Source organism: Microcaecilia unicolor, chromosome 11, assembly GCF_901765095.1.
Source record: "Microcaecilia unicolor chromosome 11, aMicUni1.1, whole genome shotgun sequence".
Taxonomy (NCBI): Eukaryota; Metazoa; Chordata; class Amphibia; order Gymnophiona; family Siphonopidae; genus Microcaecilia; species Microcaecilia unicolor.
In genome coordinates, this window is record NC_044041.1 from 38,550,208 (window position 1) to 38,572,991 (window position 22,784).

General features: G+C 48.6%; 1 protein-coding gene and 1 long non-coding RNA gene across 2 annotated transcripts in view; one reads left to right on the plus strand and one right to left on the minus strand.

The window, feature by feature from the left end:
* The window catches only part of RSRC2 (arginine and serine rich coiled-coil 2), a 187,385-nt gene that overhangs the window by 99,314 nt on the left and 65,287 nt on the right, over positions 1–22,784 (minus strand). The window contains 1 exon segment of the mRNA XM_030219254.1: positions 21,111–21,254. Coding sequence (XP_030075114.1) covers positions 21,111–21,254 — 144 coding nt within the window.
* Positions 11,730–22,726, plus strand: LOC115480519. Its single transcript, XR_003943838.1, has 3 exons — positions 11,730–11,815; positions 18,584–18,587; positions 22,715–22,726. It is a non-coding gene; the product is annotated as an uncharacterized LOC115480519 (long non-coding RNA).

A 22,784-nucleotide genomic window follows, 5' to 3' on the forward strand; every position in this document is an offset into this window, starting at 1 on the left:
CCCAGAAAGTCCACCTGAACCTTGTCCAAGTCTGCCATGTGCACTACCAAATGATCTCACATCCAGGCTTGCACCTCTGCTGCAACGATTCTTCTGTCCGACAATGCAATGGAGGTACTACTACTATTTAGCATTTTTATAGCGCTACAAAGCATATGTAGCGCTGCACAAACAAGCTTATGTGAACCGGCAAGAGGGAAACTAACTCGCATTGCCTTGCCTTCTAACAAGGACCAAAAGGACACTAGCACTAATTGCACTGCCCTGGTCTCCAGCCTTTTGATTTACCAGCGTGTCTCCTCCTGAGACCATTTTCCTTATGCCACCAGACAATATGCATCCCATCCCCAGAGAATGGCGCTCGTCATTAATTATCATCAACTCTGGAGCATCCAAATCCATGCCTTTTTCCAAACTGTGGCTGAGGAGCCACCACTGTAGACTCCTCCATGCCTGGCTCCACAGCAGCAATCTCATGTCTAGATCTTGATGCTGGGGGGGACCAAAAGGAAAGCAGAACCTCCCAGGGCCGCCGGGGGTGGGGGGCAAGACTCCCCTGGGCACCGCTTCCAAGGGAGGTCCGGCACCAGGGTCTCTCTCTTTCCTACTCCTGACAAGACCCGGGTGATTGCGTCCTGACAGGAGCAGGAGAGAAAAAAAAACTCTTCCCCCCCACCCTTAGAGGCTGGGGAGGAGCAGACACAGGGCTTCAGGGCCTCTGGTTTAGCTGGCAGGGGTCCCCAGGCCCTCCAGAAGCAACATTCCTCCAGCACTGTTCTACACTTCGCTACATTGCCTGCCCTGTGGTTACTGTTCCCCTCACATTGTGCATGCTTGGTTTTGATGAAATTGAGCATGCGCAATGCAGGGGCATAGTCATGGGTGGGCCTGGGCCCACCCAGCAAGGTGCAACTCAGCCAACGAAAAAGCGCGAGTTCAGCTCCCTCCTCCCAGCCACGCTCCGGCACGCTGCAGGTTTTGTTCCCTCCCACTTCCATCCCCGCCGGACGTCTGCAACGGAGCCACACGCTGCCACCGCTACACAACGGCTTCCTTCCGGCCGCCTCACCTTTTCCGATACTCTTTCTGAAGAGGCGGGGCCGACCGCACGGATGGCCCCACCTCTTCAGAAAGAGTATCGGAAAAGGTGAGGCCAGCCGGAAGGAAGCAGTTGTGTAGGGGCGGCAGCGTGCGGCAACGCTGCAGACGTCCGGCGGGGATGGAAGGGGAGGAAGGGCCTGCGGTGTGCCAGCGGGTGCTTGGAGGTGGGAGAGGGACGATGATGACGGCGAAAAGGGTGCAGGCTGCAACATGTCAGCGGGTGGCTGGGTGGAGAGGGGAAAAAGGTGCAGCATGCTGGTAGGTGGCTTGAGTGGTCAGGGAGAGACAGGAGCACTGTTGGGATGAGGGGGTGAGACAGGGTATGCTAGGTGGGGTAGAGGAATGGAGAGATGCTGCAAGGGGAAAGAGGGGAGAAATTGTTGGATATGGGTGGGGAGGGAAAGGCTACATAGGAGTGGTAAAGGACCAGAGGGGGAAAAAAAAAGTGTTGGACATGGAAGTGGAAGGAAAGGAGGAACAGATGAGAGGGGAAATGAACATGGCATTGAGGTGAGGGGAAGGAAGGATGGAGAGATGCTGTGTGGTGTGTGTGGGGGTGGGGGGGGGGGGGGGGGGGGGGGGGGGGGGGGGGGGGGGGGGGGAGAGATGTTAGACCAGGGGCTCAAGGCAGGGAGAAAAGTTTGACATGAAGGTGGAGGAGAGGAAAGGAGAGATGCACAAGCGGGAGAGGGGAGAAAGAGGGAGGAAGATGGATCCAGGATGGTAGGGAGAGAAATGGAAAAATGCTGAACAATGGGGGCGGGGAGAGAGATGGGACAGGAAGATGCTGCTGTTGTGGGAGGTAAAGGGATAGGGAGATATCAGGCTAGAGGGCGAGGATGGGAGAAAGAGGGAACAGATGCTTGGCGGGTGGGAAGGAGGGAGACACTGGGAAGTGGTGGAAAGCATGGGGAAGAAGGCCCAAGGAGTGGAGATGGCAAGAAATAAATGAGAGAACAGTGATTACAGGAGTAGAAATAATGTTAATGGTGCGTAGATTGAAGATGGAAAGGAATGATAGCTGGTAAGGGAGAGAGATGGGGAATGGGAGAGCTGGTGGTGAAAGGGAAATGGAAATGTGATAGATATCTGAAAAGTAAAAAGAAGGAAAAGATTTAGAAAGAGGATGAAATTTGAGTGTACAGAGGCAGAAAAAGAAGGAAAGAGCTAAAATGAAATGATCAATATTTCAAGGCAGCTGTAGTGAGGAAATGAAATGGCAGGAGAAAAAAAAGAAATGGACAGCCGCTTGAAGAATTAGCAGAAGACAGGAAAGCGGGAAAGAGAAATTGGAACCAACATGATGGAAAAATAAAATGTCCAGACAAGGTAGAAAAATCATTTTATTTTGAATGTTTAAATGGAATGTGTTAGCTTTGGGAATGTGCATAGTGGATGTCTTTTATTGTGTTAAGTAGAAAAGGAAATGCGTTTTTTTTTTTCCTCCAGTGTTGCAGTGCATGCTGAGGGTTCCCAGTTCAATTTGTCTACATATTTTTATTTCTAATTTGTGAATCCCTTGTTCTGTAATTTGTGAGGTCTGTCAGTGTGACTGTAATGGCAGGTGAAGAGATTTGAAGAGGAGAGGGAATTGGGGGGGGGCGGGGTGGGGGGGTGGGGGGGGGGGGGGGGGGGCTTTATTTTCTGCCTGGTCACCAGCATGGTTAACAGCAGCCCTGAACCTTGCTGTGGCTAGTGGGGATCCCCACGCCTTGCCAGCTGGGGATCTCTTCTGGGGCTGGCCAGAGCTGCTTTCTGCCGAGCTTTGCAGATGAGGGCAGCATCCTGGAGCCACTGACAACTAAGCATGTATGGGGTGCTGGCATCAGTGGCTTGAGGAGTTGCTACTGCCTGCTGGGCTTGGCGGGGAGGAGTTCTAGCCATCTCTGGTGGAGATCCTCAGCTGACGGAGATTGGGGATCCTCATCAGCTAAAGTATTTATATTTTGAGTTGGGAAGTGCTGGGGGAGGGAGGGGGGGAGAGAGAAAATTTTGTGCCTACCCACTTTGTGCTCAGGCCCACCCAAAATTGGTTGTCTGGCTACGCCACTGGCGCAATGTGAGGGGAAAAAGCAGAAGCAGGGACACGGCAGGCAATGCAGCAGAGTGAAGAACAGCGCAGAAGGAAAGCTTCTCCTGGCAGGGCTTGGGGACCACCACAAGCCAAGGTATGTGGAGTTGCATTGGGGGGGCGGGGGGGGGGGGAAGAGTGTGGCGGCGGCCCTGCCCCGGTTCACTCTCTTGGCAGCCTTGGATCCTCCTGGAAGTGCCTCAGCTTCTGCGTTGCTGCCATAGAGCCCAGCACTTGCAGTTAATCCCAGACCTAGAGACCTCACAGAAAGCAGCTCGAGAATCAGATCCTGCAATTTGTTTATCTGATGTATCAGCACAAATACTTGACTGAGTGTCAAACCAAATGCCTAGATGATGATTACTATGATAGTAATAATCATAATTAAAATTTATAAACCGGCCCAGTCAAAAAGTTCTGAAATGTTAACAAAATATGATACAATACATTAAAACATAGGGCCCGATCAATGCACAAAGGAGTTCACATGCAAATAAGGTGCATGGATCCCCCTTCATGCATTGATCACTGTTTGCGACTCAAAGCAGTCAAATGTATTTGTCAGCTTGCACAAAAAACCTTGGTGGGCCAGTGGACTGCCTCCCGAGCCCCAACCCCCCTCCACCTGATTGTGACTCAAAGCTGTTAAATGCATTTGTCTGGTTGCACAAAAAACCCTGGTGAACCAGTGGACAGCCGCCTGACAAAATTCCCTGGTGAACCAGTGACCTCCAAAACCCCCTGCACCACCTGAAACAATCCATTGGTGGTCCCAGTGGAATGCACCCACACCCCTATGCTCTGGCAAATTACCCTGGTCTAGTGACCCCCCTCCCCAGTACCTTCAAAATGTTGGGCAGGAGCAACAACCTCCTTCCCCGGGCCCCACCGATTTCAAAATGGCAGTGCTCAGTCCCTGCCCGGTGCATTCTGGGATGCACTGGGCAGAATATGGAAGGGGGTTCACTGGACCACCAAGGAAATGCTTGCAGGGGGGGTTGGCGGGGTGAGAAGTAGGGAGCTGCTGCCTACTTGTGCTTCCCTCCTCTCCGAAAGCTCCAGAGCAATTGTAAAATTTGCTCAATAGAGTTAGGCGCTTTGGAGCTCTGCATCCCCTGGAATGCACTAACAAGCTCATTGTAATACAATTGCGTGGGGTTGTTTGTCGCTCCTAATGGCACACAGAGTCATGGAAAACTGCTTTATGCATTACTGGCTAATAATGTTTTCTTTAGATTGGCTACAACCAGACTAAGGAAAACATTTCCAGCACGGCAAGCTTTGTACATCAACCTTATAGTATACAAAACACAAGTAATCAGAATTCTATGGAATTACAAAATAAGACCGTTTTAAGCAGTTTCTGGGATTACAGAATACCACATTCTCTCCTCCAATCAGCAAAGAATTCCAAAGGAGCAATCTCAAAAAAACTGGTTTACAAGTTTTCCTCTTGCTTACACTACTGGCAGATGGCAAGAGGGCATGATTCTGCAACACAGAGCGTGTAGTACAATATTGAGCTTGCAATGATAATTAACAAAACAAGTAACTAGGGCAGGCACCACACAATATCTTAAAAGCAATGCAAAGAATTTAAACTCAATGCGAGCCTTAACTGGCAACCAATGCAGAGAGCAAAGTAACAAACTTATCAAACCTATTCCTACCTAAAATGACTATGGAAGCACTATTTGGAATTCACTCAACTTTGTCAGTGACCTGTTCAAAAGACCCAGAATAGCACATTAAAATAATCTATATGTAAAAGAACAAATGAACGGACTAAAGGTTATCCAAAGAAAAATAAGGCTGAATATTCCAACACAAGATTGTAGGAGACTGCTACTGGTTGGGTTTATAACACAATCACCTTGGAAAAAGTGCACAGCGCTGTTGTCAAGCCAAATGGTAAAATGCAAAACTGAAAATACTGTCGCAGCACAGCAAACTGGAGGAACCTCTGATGGCCCTGCCCATCAGGATGTGAAGGTTTGCCTCTAAGAGCCAATGACGGTAAAAAGTTATCATCTTCTTTCCTGATAGCCACGATGACTGAACTCAAAGCCTCCATGCCAAAATTTGGGGCTTTCAGAACCCTGTTTACCTCAGAGGTCAGAATGGATTGATAAATTTTCTTTTTAGGAACCATGAAATGTACAGACTAACTCATGGTGCCACGCTCCTCCCAGAGCTAGAATCACCACTCTCAACTGCAGCAGCCTCTGCAGAGCATCCACAACCATCCTTTATTTCCAGCTGAACAGGGAGATCTCCAGGAAGGCATCCGCTAAGGGGTAGGCAAACTCAAGGGTGTACCCTTTGTGGATAACCTTGAGTATTCACTGGTCTGTTGTAAACTGGGTACACTGTTAACAGAAGTGTCTTACTCTGCCGCCAAGTGCTAACAAAGGATGGACCTCGGCACCTTCACTGGTACCCTCTGGCCTAACCAGGACCACCAGCTCCAAATACCCAACCACCCCAGCAGACCCCCCCTCCAAAAAGTCTGTGTCCTCTGAAAAAACCTGCCTTGACCGCTGTTGCCTCAGCGATAATGGCAAAAATCTCAAAAACGACCTCTGCTCATAGCCCCTCTTCCTACTCCATTCAGCTTGTCCTCTGGCTAACAAAGAACCCTGGCAACTCCAAGATTTCACTAACTTCGTTCAACTCCTCTCCAAACAGAGCCCTTAAAAGGGAGTTTACCCAATTTGGACTTCAAAGCCACATCTGCAGACCAACTGCATAACCCAGTGGTTTCCAAACCTGTCTTAGGGAAACCCCGGCTAGTCAGATTTTCAGGATATCAACAATGAAAATGCATGAGAGATTTCCATAACAAGGAGAAGTATATGCAAATCTCAAAAATTGTGGGTATCCCGAAAACCTGACTGGAGTTCCCTCAGAACAAGTTTGGGAATCACTGGTGTAACCACAAGGATCTGTGGGACACAACCACAAGACCCATAGTCTTAGCTGATGTCCTCAGCAAGTTGCAGAAAGCATCTGCCAAGAAGTACCCATTTCAATCTTAGCCACTTCTTGATCCTCGAAAGGCTGACTGGCCCATTGAAAACACGCTTGTGCAACAAATCCAGCTTGGAAGCTTGCAAGGCCAGGACTAAAATATCAAAGCTCTGCTCACAAAGAGAGCTCATCCTGCAATTATGGGGATCTTCAAAGAACGCTCTTCTTTCCACATGAATGCTTGTCCTACCATTGTGGCCACCACCACATCCACCTTGGGAGGCCTTAAGGTTTCCTCATCTTCTCCTGGGATAGGATACAGCCTTACCTTCGATATGGACACCCAAAAAAGTGCATCAGGGAAGTTCCTCTCCTTCTTAATGAGACTGTGGCGATCACAAATCATAGGAACGAATCCAGCCAGCTTCTATATTCCCTTCAAAGGGTCCACCTTTCTGGGAGCACTCCCCTTGAAATTAAGTATGAGATCTGTACACCAGGGGCTCCTCATCATGAAAGAAAGGTGTTCTCAAAAAAAAAAAAAATGATGCATCATCATTTAAATCCTCTGCCCAAGCACCCTGGAGCTTCTGGGAGCACAGGGAGAGTCCTGAGCCTGAACATTGGCCTTCTTCATGGAGAGGCAGCATAGATAGCAAAGATAAAGTATACATAAGAACAGCTATATTGGGTCAGACCAATGATCCATCTAGCCCAGTATCCTGTTTCTAAAAGTGGCCAATCCAGATAACAAGAACCTGGCAGAAACCCACACAGTAGCAACATTCCATGCTACCAATCCCAAGGCAAGTAACTGCTTCCTCCCATGTCTCTCTCAATAGCAGACTTATAGAGTTTTCCTCCAGGAACTTTCCAAACCTTTTTTTAAACCCAGATACGCTAACCGCTGTTACCATATCCTCTGGCAACATGTTCCAGAGCTTTCACTTGTTAAGTGAAAAAATATTTCCTCGTATTTTAAAAGTATTGCCATGTAACTTGAGTGTCTCCTTTCTGTACTTTTTAAAGATCGTAAAAATAGAAAAAATTTTTGATTCACTTCTACTCGTCCTACCCCACTCAGGATTTTGTTGACCTCAAATCAACCTCCCCTCAGTCGTCTCTTTTCCAAGTTGAAGAGTCCTAACCCTCTCTAGCCTCTTTTCCTATGAGAATAATTCCATTTCCTTTATCAATGTGGTTTCTCTTCTTTGAACCTTTTCTAATTCCGCTATATCTTTAAGATAGGTGATCAGAACTGAACACAACACTCAGTGAGGATGCACCATGAAGTGATACAGAGGCTGATCAGAACTGAACACAACACTCAGTGAGGATGCACCATGAAGTGATACAGAGGCATTACTATTCTTGGTCTTATTTACCATCCCTTTCCTAATAATTCGTAGCATCCTGTTTGCTTTTTTGGCTGCCGCTGCACACTGGGCAAAAGATTTCAGTGCACTGTTTACAACAACACCTAGATCTTTCTCTTGGGAGCTAAGGTGTACCCTAGCATCAGGTAACTATGATTTAGATTATTCTGCCTAACATGCATCAATTTTGCATATATTTTGTCTGCCATATGGATGCCCAGTCTTCCAGTTTCCTAAGGTCTTCCTGCAATATTTCAGAGAACACGTGTTTGAACAACCTTGTGTTATCTGCAAATTTAAATCTCACTCGTCTTTCCGATTTCCAGATCATTTATAAATATGTTGTACAATTGGTCCCAGTACAGATCCCTGTACTGGGACTAGCCTCTGTTGGAGCTCCCCTGCCTTGGATTCCAAAGCTACCAGAGGCAAGGAAGCGGAGGATCACAAAGCAACCAGATAACCAGGGAAGAAGAAAACTACTGGTCTGCCTACTATATTTTTTCTGATGTCAGGGCACTCAAATTTCCCTTCCAATGAGAGGAGAAGGAAAGCTGAGGCATAACATGGTCCTACTGGGCAAGTCAATAATCAGAAGGGGGTAGGGAACAGACCGATCGTCTTGGTGTGGTGCTCCTGAAGTCCCCATGGATCTCTGGCCTAGTAACTGACCACCAAAAGGGAGAAGGTTCACTCTAAATCATGAAAACTGGCAAAATGTCTCTTCTTGATTTTTTCAAGGTTTTAGATAAAATTGCAAAAGAATATGCCTCTAGGGACCCTAAGCCTACCTCCAGGACTTCAGACTAGCCCAGACTTACGATGTCCACCATCTGCTGTAGACTGAGAAAATACTGACTGGCTGAGGACCACAAAGTGCCATTTGTCAGAAGTCAGTTTTTCTCTGTCTTCATTTGCTGGTAGGAGGGCATAACCCATAAGTCTAGAGGGATGCTACGGAATCAGTGAATTTAAAGAAAAATTTCTAACACTAGATCAATTTTGCATGCACTTCAAGGTGCACTAACAAATGAATGCACATCCATATATTCTGCTGTATGAGGTAGAATGAAATACTTTTGATATATCCAAATTAAACATTCCCAATTATGAAGAAAGTTTACATTTTTTCTAAGGCAAACTTTTATAATTATAGCGGAAGTCCCATGAACTCTTTGAAACAGTTCCGCTTAAAACTAATTCTATATTTCTCCAATGAAAAATACTTCATTCTGTTTAATGATGACCAGTTTGAAATCTCCACAAATAATGCGTAAAAAATGTGTGCTAGAAGGCAGGAAATATCCAAAGACACAAAAAGCCCTGTGGAAAAAATTCTGCAAAAATAAACAAACCATTTAGAAAATATATTTGTTAGCACTTTTTTAAGAGCACTAATAAGGTGAAATTAGGCCTTACCTGCTAATTTTCTTTCCTCTAGACCGGTCAAGACGCTTGGGTTATGCGCTCCTACTAGCAGAGGGAGACTGAGAAACACTGAACTTTGAACACTACATATGTAACCTGTGCAGAGCCTCAACTAGCCAGGATATCACCAACAAAGCTGAGAAATAACCAAACCACCTCACAGAACTCCGTACATGGAAACTCAAACCAAGAATGTAGTGCTTCCACAGGCTGGACATAATCAGCATCCAAAACCTGCACCAGACTAGTATCAGAAACTTCACCTGGCAACCCCAGCCTGGATAAACTTGACCAAAAATCATCAGTCACATCAAAAAACAGGCTCAGAAGAACAAAACCCGACTATCTCTTAATCTTATAAAAATACAGCGCGGGTTCTTGACTGGTCTGGAGGGTGTAGAGGAAAGAATTAGCAGGGAAGGCCTAATTTCACCTTCCTCAGCGACCCTCCAGACCGGTCAAGACGCTTGGGAAGTACCAAAGCTGAAAACATCTAAGGGTGAGACCCCCGAAGGACAGAGGTCAGAACTGCTGCTCAAAAGCTCTCTTCCTCCCTCGCTTGAAATTCAATCCTATAATGCTTCACAAAAGAATGTAAAGAGGACCAGACCGCCGCCTTACAAATATCCTGCGGAGGAATCAAACTACTCTCTGACCAGGAAGAAGCCACCCCTCTAGTGGAATGAGCCTTAAGAGCCCAAGGCACCTCACGACCCTTGACCAAATAGGCTGAGGCAATTGCCTCCTTCAGCCACCTGGCTATAGTCGCTTTGGCAGCAGACGCACCCTTTTTGGGTCCACCATACAGAACAGCCGATCTGAGGTATGAAATTCCTGTGTTCTTTTTAAGTAGAGATGTAAGACCCGAACATCTAACTTAGACAGATGACACTGCTCTGAATCATCTGACTTGTCCCCCAGGACTGGCAGGGAAATCGCCTGATTCACATGAAAAATGGAAACCACTGGCCTAAACTGAACTTTTTCTTTGGAAAACGACAGAAAAGGAGCCCAACAGGACAAAGCGTGAAGCTCTGAAATCCTGCGTGCTGAAGTAATGGCCACCAAAAATACCGTTTTTAAAGTTAAGATCCTTACAAGTGCACGTTTCCAAAGGCTCAAAAGGAGCTCGCACTAGCGCATCGAGTATGAGATTCAAATCTCATGGAGGAACCAAGGGATGACGCGGTGGACGAATCAATTTGACCCCGCAGAAAACAACTCATCAGGCGCAGAAGCTAAAAACTTCCCTTGAATCAGGCCTCGGTAGCAAAACAATGCAGCCACTAGCATCTAGACAAGGAAAGACCCCTATCTAGACCATCCTGCAAAAATTCAAAAACCTCCGCGATCGAAATGTGAAAAGGCAAAAATGCCCAATCTTGGCACCAATGCTCATAAATCCTCTAGACACGGACATACTCTAGAGAAGTGGACCGCTTATGAGACCGTAACATCATAGCAATAACCCTGGAAGAAAAACCTCTCTTCAACCTATTCCTTTCCAAGAGCCAAGCCATAAGCCAGAACAGAGAGGGGTCTGGCATTACAATCGGACCCTGACACAAAAAACTGTCTCCTGCAACGGTAGTGGATCTGCCACCACCAGTCACACCAGATCGCCGTACCATGGACGACGTGGCCAATTTGGAGCCACCAGAATCACCGGACCCAAGTGACGTTCGATGCACTAGACCACCCGACCAACGGCCACGGGGGAAAACACACAAAGCAACTCTTGTGGCCACGACAGAATCAACGCGTCCATCCCTTCTGCCTGAGAATCTCTCCTACGACTGAAGAAACGCGGAACTTGCGCATAGTCCGACGTCGCCATTAGATCCAACAACTGGAAGGCCCCATTTCTGAACTATGCAAGAGAAGACCGACCGATGAAGGGACCACGCCCCGGAATCCAGAGTATGTCTGCTCAGAAAATCTGTGTCCACATTGTCCACTCCAGCCATGTGCCCCGCCAAAATATCTTGAAAATGAAGTTCTGCCCAGCGGAGCAAGCCCACTGCCTCCTCGGTGACTGCTAGGCTCTTCATACCTCCTTGCAGACTGACATAGGCTACGGCCGTGGCATTGTCAGAGAGCACTCTGACTGCCCTACCAACGAGAATGTGCCGAAAGGACTGAAGTGCCAGAAGGATTGCCCACATTTCCAGACGATTGATGGACCACCGCGCCTCCTCCAGAGACCACTGGCCCTGGGCTACCTGACCGAGACAATAAGCCCCCATCCGTGAGAACTATCCATGCCGGGGATTCCAGAGGCATGCTCTTCTCCAGATCTGGACTGTGGAGCCACCACTGCAGGCTTTGACGGGAGGCTTCCGTCAGAGGTAACCGAACCTCCAACCCCTGCATTTGCGGAGATCATCAACTTAAAAGAGCCAACTGCAACTGCCGCATGTGTGCTTTGGCCCAAGGAACTACCTCTATAGATGCTGCCATCAATCCCAGTACCTGAAAGGTAGGCACAGGCCGACGGCTCCCTCTGCGAAAGAAGATGCCGAATCTGCCCCTGCAGCTTGGAGATCCTGACGGGAAGCAGAAAGACACGACTCCATGCCGTATCGAAAAGAACTCCTAGATATTCCAGAGACTGCGACAGAATCAGATGACTTGACCGAATTCACTACCCAACCAAGAGACTCCAAAAAACTCACCACCTGAGCGGTTGCAGACTCTCTCTCCGTCTGCGACTTGGCCCGAATCAACCAATCGTCGAGGTAGGGATGCACTAAGATGCCCTGCAGCTACTACTGCCATAACCTTGGAAAACGTACGGGGGAGCCGTCGCAAGGCCGAAAGGCAGCGCTCAGAACTGAAAACGCTTCCCTAAGACGACAAACCGAAGAAAGTGCTGATGACCTGCTCGAATAGGAATGTGCAGGTAAGCTTCTGTCAAATCCAATGAAGTGAGGAACTCTCCACTCCAGACCGCCACAATGACCGATCGCAACGTTTCCATTCGAAACGAGGAAACCTTTAGAGCCGCATTGACCTTCTTAAGGTCTAAAATAGGCCGAAAGGAACCCTCCTTTTTGGGCACCACAAAACAGATTGAATAACATCCTGTTCCCCGTTGACCGAGAGGGATGGGAACCACTGCCCCCAGGTCCATGAGACGCCTCAAAGTGTCCTGAACCTCCACTGCCTTGAGACAGGAACGACACAGGGACTCCAGAAAAAAAAAAAACTCAGGAAGCGGGCACTCGAACTCCAGCGCATACCCATCGAGAACCCACTGGGGTCTGACGTGATCTGTGCCCACCTCTGGTAAAACTGCCCCTCTCGTACCCGCTTTGCTATGAAACTCCGGGAGCCTTTGCACCCCCAAGACCGCGAACCAATTTATCCCAATCCGCGCCAAAAAGCATAGAACCTTTAAAGGGAAGCGAACACAACTTAGACTTGGAGGGCGCATCTGCGACCTAACCTCGTAACCAAATCGCCCGACGTGCTGCCACGACTAGGGCCATATTCTTAGATGAAGCCCGCAGCAAGTCGTAGAGAGCATCCGATAAAAAGGAACAGCCCATCTCTAACTTAGCTAAATCCTGACTCCAAGAAGCCCTGTTCACTACCGAGTCATCCAGAAGCTTCTAGGACCAACGAAAACACGCTCGAGACACCAATCTCCAACTCACTGATGCCTTCAATGCCAGCCCCAATAAATCAAAACTACACTTTAGAAATGCTTCCAACTTTCTATCCTGGGGGGTCATGGAGAGACACTCCATCATCTACAGGAATAGAAGTAGCTTTAGTGACCGCCTTGCCGTGATGGGGGCCTTGAGAGAATCCCTATCCTCCTGGGGTAAAGGATAGACCCTAGCCATTACCCGAGCCACCTTACAAGGAGAGTCAGGGGAAAGCCCACTCCTGGGAAACCATCTCTCCAATATCCTTATTTATAGGGAAGGGCCGTGCCGTATGTCTAACATAGTAAACATAGTAAATGACAGCAGATAAAGACCTGTTCAACAAGATAAACTCATTTTACACGGTATGTGATACTTTATATGTATACCAGAGTTTGATTTGTCCTTGCCTTTCTTAGGGCACAGACCGTAGAAGTCTGCCCAGTACTGTTCTTGTACTAAGTTCTGAAGCTAACATCGAAGCCCCTTAAAATTTACACTCCAGCCCATCCCTATCTATTCAGTCACAATCAGGGCGTAGACCGTAGAAGTCTGCCCAGCTCCCGTTTTGTTTCCAATTACAGGCGTCGCCACCCAATCTCCGCTAAGATTCCATGGAACCATTCCTTCTAAACAGGATTCCTTTGTGTTTATCCCACGCATGTTTGAATTCCATTACCATTTTCATCTCCACCACCTCCCGCGGGAGGGCATTCCACATATCCACCACCCTCTCAATGAAAAAAAATACTTCCTAATGCCCTTAACCTTTAGTTAACCTGCTTTACCTCCCCCCGTGGGAGCTTCGGCCGGCTCAAACTTGAGAGTAGAGACCATTTGATCAATAAGCTCCGAGAGCTCCTCCCTATGAAAGATGCGGACCACTGAAGGATCCTCCACTGGAACCGCGCTGTCCTGCTCTGCAGCAGAGTCCAAAGGGTCATCCTCCCCAAGCTTCCTGAGGACACCGTCCGAAGCGCCTGGAGAGTAACGCTCCCCCTCATGTACCCAGTCCAGCCGGGGCCTTTTGGACACTACTGGACTGACCCCCCCCCCCCCCCTTGGAGGGTCCTTGGAGGCTGTGAAGGCCCCGACTTCCATGCCTGATATGGAAGTCAAATTTAGGGGGGGGGGGGGGGGGGGAACACATTCCCCCTGATTTCTCCTGACTTGAAGGCTGACCGGGAAATAGAGGCACCTGCCCAAAAGGAGACGCTTCAGCTGTGCAGGAAGAATTCAAAACGGCAGCGGTTTCCGCCAAAGACGGAACCACCACTGAGAAGCCCGGCAGAGACCTCACCTCCGCAGATCCCCCAGCACCCGAAGCAGACACCAAAGGAACCTCTGCGATTAGCTCCGGAGGTGCAGCCAATGATTGTTTTGGCTCACCGCAGAACTGACAAGAAGTTCCCGGCGCCTCTATACCTCTGCGAGAACACGCGAAACAAAGGAGCTTGGCTGTGAACATTAGCACGGCAGGAGGGAGCAAGACAAGGACCAATCCTGAGCCCTAGCTAACAACCCCAGCGAACACTCTCCTAACAAAAGGCACCTGCTTCTCCGGACAGCACAGCAAAGAAGGCATACTGGAGACTGGTTGCTGCTGACTGAAGAGGCACTCAAGGCTCCCGCCCTGAAATGGGAGCAGAGGCACAAGGCTGTCTAAATCGGAGAGCAGCACGGGGGGGGGGGGGGGGGGGGGGGGGGGGGGGCTCCAACCAGGTGTGACACCCCAAAGGGAAAAATGCGAGCCCCACTGGACCTGCACCCCCAAACCACACAGAGAACCAGTACAGGATTCAGAAATGAAAAAAAAAAAATTATAACCAAAGGCCTACCAAGACAAACCCCCAGGCCTACCAGACTAGTCAGACTGTACGTCTACCCTCTGCTGGAGACTGAGAAATACTGGCTAGTTGGGATTCTGCACACGTTACATATGCAGTGTTCAAAGTTCAGTGTTTCTCAGTCTCCCTCTGCTGGTAGGAGTGCATAACCCAAGCGCATTGACCGGGTCTGGAGGGTCGCTGAGGAAATGAAATGTCTAAATAAAAAAAAAAATCAATGAGTTTATGAGGGTGTGCAAAAAGATTCTTAGCTGCAGGGCTTTTAGTGCCCATAAAAACTTCTCCAGCAGGCTTAGGAGTTCTCCCATCATGTAGAAGTGGTTTACTTCATTGCACTCACTATTTGAAACTGAACTCCTAGGCTGCTAATTTTGGACAGTAAGCAATTTAGGGGTTCTTTTACAAAGGTGTGGTAGTGTTATCTCGCGCTAATCATTAGCACGCATTAAACACTACAGACACTCACATACATACATGGGCATCTCTACCATTTAGAGCAAGCTTATTTTTAGAATTTCCTAAAAACACAAGCACAACTTTGTAAAAGGACCCCTTAGTGTTCTCCCCCCACAATGGATGAATGGGATAAAATATGTAAAATTAAAGAGGACTAACTAGATGTATATCATCCATTAAAAACTATATCTTTATAACCAAAGGTCACAAAACAAGACAGGGAGTTCTGCCATCCATGACTGTATTGTCAACACTGCATCTTAAAAGTCCATTAAAAATATGTTGAGTGAACACACCACAGAAACTGAGACCACAAAGCATGGCAGGGTCCAGTAACCCAGGATATCCATAATACACTAGTTTATTCACCATTTTTCACGAAGTAGCCAAACATCCATCCAGTTTAAAAAAGGGAAAATTAGGTTCTTACCGTGATAATTTTCTTTCCTTTAGTCATAGCAGATGCAGCCATTACAGATGGGTTGTGTGCATCAACCAGCAGAGGGAGATAGAGCGCACACTTTTTTCAGTGCCTCATACCAGCTTGCTCCACTGCCTCTCTTCAGTATTTGAAGCTTCCAAAGCAGTATGGCAAACCGCAATGGGAATAACATAAGCTTTCCTCACAGCGAACGATGGCCCTACAACAAAGGGCATTAACTCAGAATGGAGGGAATGAAACATCCTCCCGGAGGGCATAAACTCATCCTCCACTGAGACATAATTGGAGGGAATAAACTCATCCTCCAAAACATGAAACTGGAGGGAATTAAGTCATCCTCCTTTAATTGAACAAGAATCCTGAAGACTGTTTTCCGACTTTCTCCCAAGGACGGAATCTCCAGGAAACACGAACAGAACCTGAAATAGATTTACAGCAGATAGCATCAGACAGGGAGGGATCATGGCTGCATCTGCTATGACTAAAGGAAAGAAAATTATCACGGTAAGAACCTAATTTTCCCTTGTCATCAAGCAGATGCAGCCATTACAGATGGGATGTATCAAAGCAATCCCTAGATAGGGTGGGAACAAGCCAAACCACGCGCCAGCACTTGCGCTCCAAAATGTGCATCCCTACTGGCAGCCACCTCCAGCCTGTAATGTCGGGCAAAAGAGAGCTTAGAAGCCCATGTTGCTGCACTATAAATCTCTTGAAGAGAGAGTGCTCCAGTTTCAGCCCAAGAAGAGGAAATTCCTCTAGTGGAATGCGTCTTAAAGGCATCAGGCGGCCGGCAAGCAAATAAGCTGAAAAGATAGATTCTTTAAGCCAGCGGGCAATAGTGGCTTTAGACGCTGGAGACCCTCTGCGAGGACCTGATAGCAAAACAAACATATGATCAGAGGTCCTGAAAGAGTTAGTAACTCGCAGATACTGCAGCAGAGTCCTGCGCACGTCCAACAGGTGAAATTGCCCAAAAGATTCTGGAAACGCCTCCTCGACAAAGGAGTGCAAGAAAATAGGTTGGTTTAGGTGAAACGCTGAAACCACCTTAGGCAAGAAGGAAGGCACGGTCCGAACCGTGACCCCAGACTCTGAAAACTGCAGAAAAGGGTCTCTACAGGACAGCGCCTGGAGCTCTGACACCCGTCTCGCCAAAGTAATGGCCACTAACAAGACGGCCTTCAGTGTCAAATCTCTCTCTGAAGCACGCCAAAGCGGTTCAAAGGGAGCACCCTGAAGGGCCTTCAGCACTAGCCCCAGGTTCCAAGCTGGACAAGGTGCACGCACGGGAGGACGGAGCCGCAGCACCCCTAAGAAACCGTGCCACATCCGGATGAGCAGTTAAAGACACGCCTTCAACCTTGCCATGCAGGGAGGCCAATGCTGCCACTTGCACCCGCAGGGAATTATAGGCCAAGCCTTTTTGTACACCATCCTGCAAAAAGTCCAGAATCGGCGCGACAGGAGCCCGCAGGGGTGTGATCTCTCTGGAAGCACACCAGACTTCAAACTGGCGCCAAATCCTGGCATAAGCCACGGAAGTGGAACGCTTGCGAGCTTGCAGGAGAGTGGTAATTACTTTATTGAATAGCCTCTGCCTCTCAATTGTGCCCTCTCAATCGCCAGGCCATTAGACCAAATCGGCCGGTGTCCTCCATGGTCACCGGACCCTGTGACAACAGGTTGGGAACCGGAGGTAACTGAAGGGGATCCTCCACGAGCATCTGTCAGAGGTCCGCATACCAAGGCCTCCTGGGCCAATCCGGGGCGACGAGAACCACTTCTCCTGGATGCAGCCGAATCCGCAGGAGCACTCGCCCTATCAAGGGCCACGGAGGGAACACATACAGTAGGCCCTGAGGCCAGGGTTGAGCCAAGGTATCCAACCCCGCCACGCGAGGATCTCTCCGTCTGCTGAAGAAGCACGGGACTTTGGCATTGGAGCTTGTCGCCATTAGATCCACCACAGGCTTGCCCCACTTGGCACATATCTGTAGAAACACTTCGTCTGCAAGTTCCCACTCCACTGGATCGATCTGATGCCTGCTTAGATAATCGGCTTGCACGTTGCTCTGACCTGCAATGTGAGCTGCCGACAGAAACTGTAGATGCAGCTCGGCCCAGTGGCAAATTTGTTCGGCCTGCACGGCTAGAGCTCTGCACTGAGTGCCGCCTTGTCAATTTATGTAGGTCACTGCTGTCGTGTTGTCCGACATCACTCTGACAGCCAATCCTTCCAGGGTCACTTGAAAGGCCGGAAGCGCCTGAAACACCGCTTTCAACTCTAGGCGGTTCATGGACCACTGCGACTCCTCGGGTGTCCATAGACCCTGGGCATGCTTCCCCTTGCAATGTGCGCCCCAGCCTTTCAGACTGGCATCTGTCACCACTAGGCACCAATCGGGGAGCGCAAGCGGCATTCCTCACCGCAGCATGCTGTCTGAGAGCCACCACTCCATGCTGAGTCGGGCCGCAGGGAGCCAAGAGAGTCTGCATTGGTAATCCTGAGATACTGGAGACCATCTTTGGAGTACAGCATACTGTAGAGGTCTCAGGTGCGCTCTCGCCCAGGGCACCAGTTCCATGGTGGCCGTCATCGATCCAAGCAGCTGGACAATGCCCAAGCTCGCGGGCGGGGCATCCTCAGGAGCAGACTGACCTGATTCTGAAGCTTGCACCGCCTTTGCTCAGGTAGGTACACATACCCCGAGGCTGTGTCGAACCTGGCCCCCAAATATTCTAGAGACTGCGAGGGGGTCAGGTGACTTTTGGCCAAATTGACGACCCAGCCCAGAGATTGAAGTACTGAGACCACTCTGGCTGTTACATGCTGACTCTCTGCAGCAGAGTTTGCTCGAATGAGCCAGTCGTCCAGGTACGGGTGAACCCGAATACCCTCTCACCTTAGAAAAGCAGCTACTACCACCATAACCTTCGAAAAGGTGCGAGGAGCTGTGGCGAGGCCAAAAGGCAAGGCCCGGAACTGGAAATGCTTTCCCATCACCGCAAACCTCAGAAACTTCTGGTGCGGGGGGCCAAATTAGAATGTGCAAGCTTCTTTCAGGTCCAGAGACGTGAGAAACTCTCCTGGCTGTACCGCCGCAATGACGGAGCGCAGGGTTTCCATGTGAAAATGCCGCACTCTCAGGGACTTGTTTAATTCTTTTAAGTCCAGAATAGGGCGAAAAGACCCTCCTTTTCGCGGCACAACAAAGTAGATGGAGTAGCGGCCGCAGCCGTGTTCGGCGGGAGGTACCGGGGACATGACCCCTATCTGAATCAGACCTTGTAAAGTCTCCAAAACCACATCGGGACTCCACAAACATGTCTCTTACAGGGGCGTCGAATTCTATTCTGTAACCGTCTCTGATCAGGTCCAAGACCCACTGATCTGAGGAAATGTTGGCCCACTCCTCGGCAAAAAGGGAAAGACGTCCTCCGATGACAGGACTCGAGGAGAGGGCCAGCGCACCATCATTGAGAGGGTTGCCCCTGAACTCCAGGCCTTGAGCCAGTGGCTGTGAAACGTTTGAGCGAAAGGAGTTCCTCTGCTGAAAACGGGCACAAGAAGTGAACCCATCAGAACGCCCCGGGCAGTACCTTCGAGCTTCACGGAAGCGAGGTCTGTAAGAGGAGTGGACCGCCGCACCCTTAGAGGGAGGCCGAGGCCTATCTTCGGGCAAGCGCTGGGGTTTAGCCTCACCCAGGCCCTTCACAATTTTCTCCAACTCCTCACCAAACAGGAGAAGGCCTTGAAAGGGCAACTTCACCAACCTTTGCTTAGAGGCTATGTCCGCAACCCAATGCCGTAGCCAAAGAAGACGGCGAGCCACCACTGCTACTGCCATGTGTTTAGCCGAAGCTCTGACAATATCATAAAGGGCGTCAACAAGGACAAGGCCGACTCCATCCGCGGAGCCACATCTGAAAAGGGCTCTGCTCCGTCACCGGGCTGTTCCACTGCCTGTTGCAACCAAGCCAGGCAGGCTCTAGCAGCATAACAACTGCATGCAGACGCCCAAATAGTGAGACCTGCAATTTCAAATGACCATTTAAGTGCTGATTCCAGTCTACGGTCTTGAATATCCTTCAGGGCAACACCTCCTTCAACCGGGAGGGTAGTTCTCTTCGTCACAGCTGTGACTAGGGCATCCACTTTAGGCATAGCAAAGCGAGCCATATGCTCCTCACTCAGAGGGTATAATTGCCCCATAGCCCTGGAAACTTTCAAAGGTCCCTCGGGGTCAGCCCATTGAGCCGAAATAAGCTCTTGGATGGAGTCATGCAAAGGAAAGGCTCGAGCAGGCTTTTTGGTACTAGCCATCCTAGGATTCACAGAGGAGGCTGTGCCACTGGCAGGGTCCTCAATAGAGAGAGCCTGCAGGGCATCAGAAATAAGCGCTGGCAGCTCATCACGGTGGAAAATCCTCACTGCGGAGGGATCGTCCAGATCCTGAGTCACTTCTGCACCAGACTCTGGCTCTTCAGACCATGAAGGCCTGCCAGAGTCCTCCGAATCCTCGCAGCCCGACCACCGGGGGGGGGGGGGGGGGGGGGAGGAGGTGCAGCACTCTCTGAAGGGGAATGAGCCCTTCTGCGCTTCATATTCTGCCAATTATCAGGGAATAACGCCTCAGAGGGCATACCCAGGCTAGAATCCACTGGGGGGGCATTAGAAGACGCCCGTGCCGGGCTTTGTGGGAGAGCTCTTTTAAGCATGTATGCTTTATGCATTAATAAGACAAAATCAGGGGAGAAAAACTTACCCTGGGCACCCGGATCTCTGCCGGGGCTAGTAGTTCCCATATCAGCCTCACTCCGAGGCCTCCCCCCGGGCTCAGGACTCGCCGTCTCAGCGGAGGTCGCACCATGTGGTAAATTCAAAATGGCACCCGCTGCCAGCTCAGAGCGCGAAGAATTGTCGCTCGCCATGCTCGGGCCGGCTCTAACGTCTGTACAGCACGATTTACAGAGCCCCGCTGCTGATCTGCGCTTGCCACACTTGGCACAGCGCTTTACTGTCTCCGCAGCCATCGCTAAAAACGGCGGTAAAATTCAAAATGGCGGTTCGCGCCAAAATCGCCCCGATCAAGGTCCCACCCCGGAGGAGTCAGAAAACACTCTTACCTCACTGGACCGAGTATCACAGCTCCGGTCCCACAGAAAAAGGAAAGGAAAAACCTCTGTTCCAGCGTCTAAGCGCCAAAGCGCGACGCAACTTATTTTTTTTTTTTAATGCTGTGAGGAAAGCAGAGGTAAATAGAACTCCGGAGGCTCAGGTGAGTGGGAAAGGCAGGGAAAGGGCGAACCTATGTGCCTGCATCCACTGTTGGTGGGGAAGGACAGGGAAAGCTAAGCAATGTGTCCACATCCACGGAGGTATGGGTAAGGCAGGGAAAGGGCGAACATATGTGCATTTAAAGTGAAGCTGCTATAGCCTCCAACACCCCTGCTAACAACTGGCAAAAGCACAGGAGCAACCTCCAGGCAGATTTTAGATGGAGCTCGAAGAAGCTGCAGCCACTCTGCTAGGGGAGATAGAGAATACTGAAGAGAGGCAGTGGAGCAAGCTGGTATGAGGCACTGAAAAAAAGTGTGCTCTCTATCTCCCTCTGCTGGTTGATGGACACAACCCATCTGTAATGGCTGCATCTAATTGATGACAAGGAAAAAACATTTGTAGCTACACATCACAAAGTTCAAAGAATTTTTCAGTTTACATCTTACACTTAGCTCCCACACGAAAGGAGCATTAATCCTTACCGACTTCTACTTCTGCTTTTGCTCTTGCTCCTAGTCTTATGCCTATGTCTAGATTTTGACCTTGAACGAGACCTTGCACGGCGTTTTCTCTCTCTGCTTCGGGATCGGGATTTTTTTCTGTCACGGCTTCTACTACGATGACGTCTGGAAAGAAGTATATATATTTATATCTACATCCATACCAACATTAAATTAGGTCAATACATAAATCCATAGGCTCTGAATAAAAAAATTCATATATAAAAAGGTTAAATGTACTGAATACATTATGAGCCAGCAATAATTTTCTCTCAAGCTATATGACACAAAACTAGAATGCTGTAGCTTTTTAGTGCTAGGTAAAGGGAATGGGACTTGATATACTGCCTTTTTGTGTTTTTTTTTTTTTTTTTTTTTTTTAACTACATTCAAAACAGTTTACACATTAGATATAGGTACTTATTTGTACCTGGGGCAATGGTGGTTTAAGTGACTTGCCCTGAGTCATAAGGAGCTGCAGTAGAAATCAAACCCAGTTCCCCAGGATCAAAGCCCACTGCACTAACCACTAGGCTACTTCCTCCACTTAATCAGCAAGCCTATGCACATCACAAAAAATCTGAGGTATAGAAAAAAATCTGGTTTTAAATCATAAACATCTGCTATTGGGGGGGGGGGGGGGGGGGAGAGAGAAGACATCAGAAGTAATTTTATCTTGATCTGACAAGACCAACACATTATAGTGAACATTCTGAAAACAAAACTGCTCACAGCAATATGTTCTAGCAACACTACATAACTAAAACATCCTGGTGTTTAGCACTATAAATAATTGTAAAATTATTATTCCGCTAATATGATTGCTATGATATTCTGTGAACCCATCTGTATCTTTATTCTGAAATTCTTATCCTATAATGTGTATATGTTGCTATAACATTTTGTAAGCCACATTGAGCCTGCAAATAGGTGGGAAAATGTGGGATACAAGTGCAGCAAATAACATTGTGCTTAATACACACCAAAGTCTGGCCTATTCCAAGTTATACTCCTGGCTATCAAAACCAAGAACAGGAGGCCAGCCTGGTGGCAAATCACTATGAATGAGGCACAGATTATTTCCTCACAGTAGGTCAGCTGGGAACAGTCCAGAAAGGGCCTTCATGACACTGAAGGGAGAATGTGGGTGGGAACTGTTTTCATTGTTTAAAGAAAAGGTATCTAGTGGATAGATTCAAGGCCCATGACTGCAAGGTTCCAGAAAGAAATATTGCATAGCTCAACAGCTCACAGCAGTCACTGTGATGGCCAGACTACATGTTACCATCTTTGGGTAGACATGACTAACTGGAAGATCCAAATTGTTTAGAATGGGCGATTTCATGTCATGAGTCCATAAGCAGTCAGATAGTTACATGTTTGAACTTCTGGACCTCTTATTTTTTCACATAAGAGGATGGTGTTTGGACTGTTGTACTACAAATTATTTGTTCTAATAGAATTCATTACTTTTCCAGAGGTGGTCACAAATTGGGGAAAAAATCCCTACATAGCTGCAATTGAAGGATCACATAATTTGATCCCTGCTCTTGTTAAAACTGAATTTGAAGGAGACTGCTGGACAGTGGTGTGCTGGAGCAGGCTCTCGCAGGCTCGCAAGAGCCGGTTGTTAAAGTTTTTAAGAATTTTGGGAGC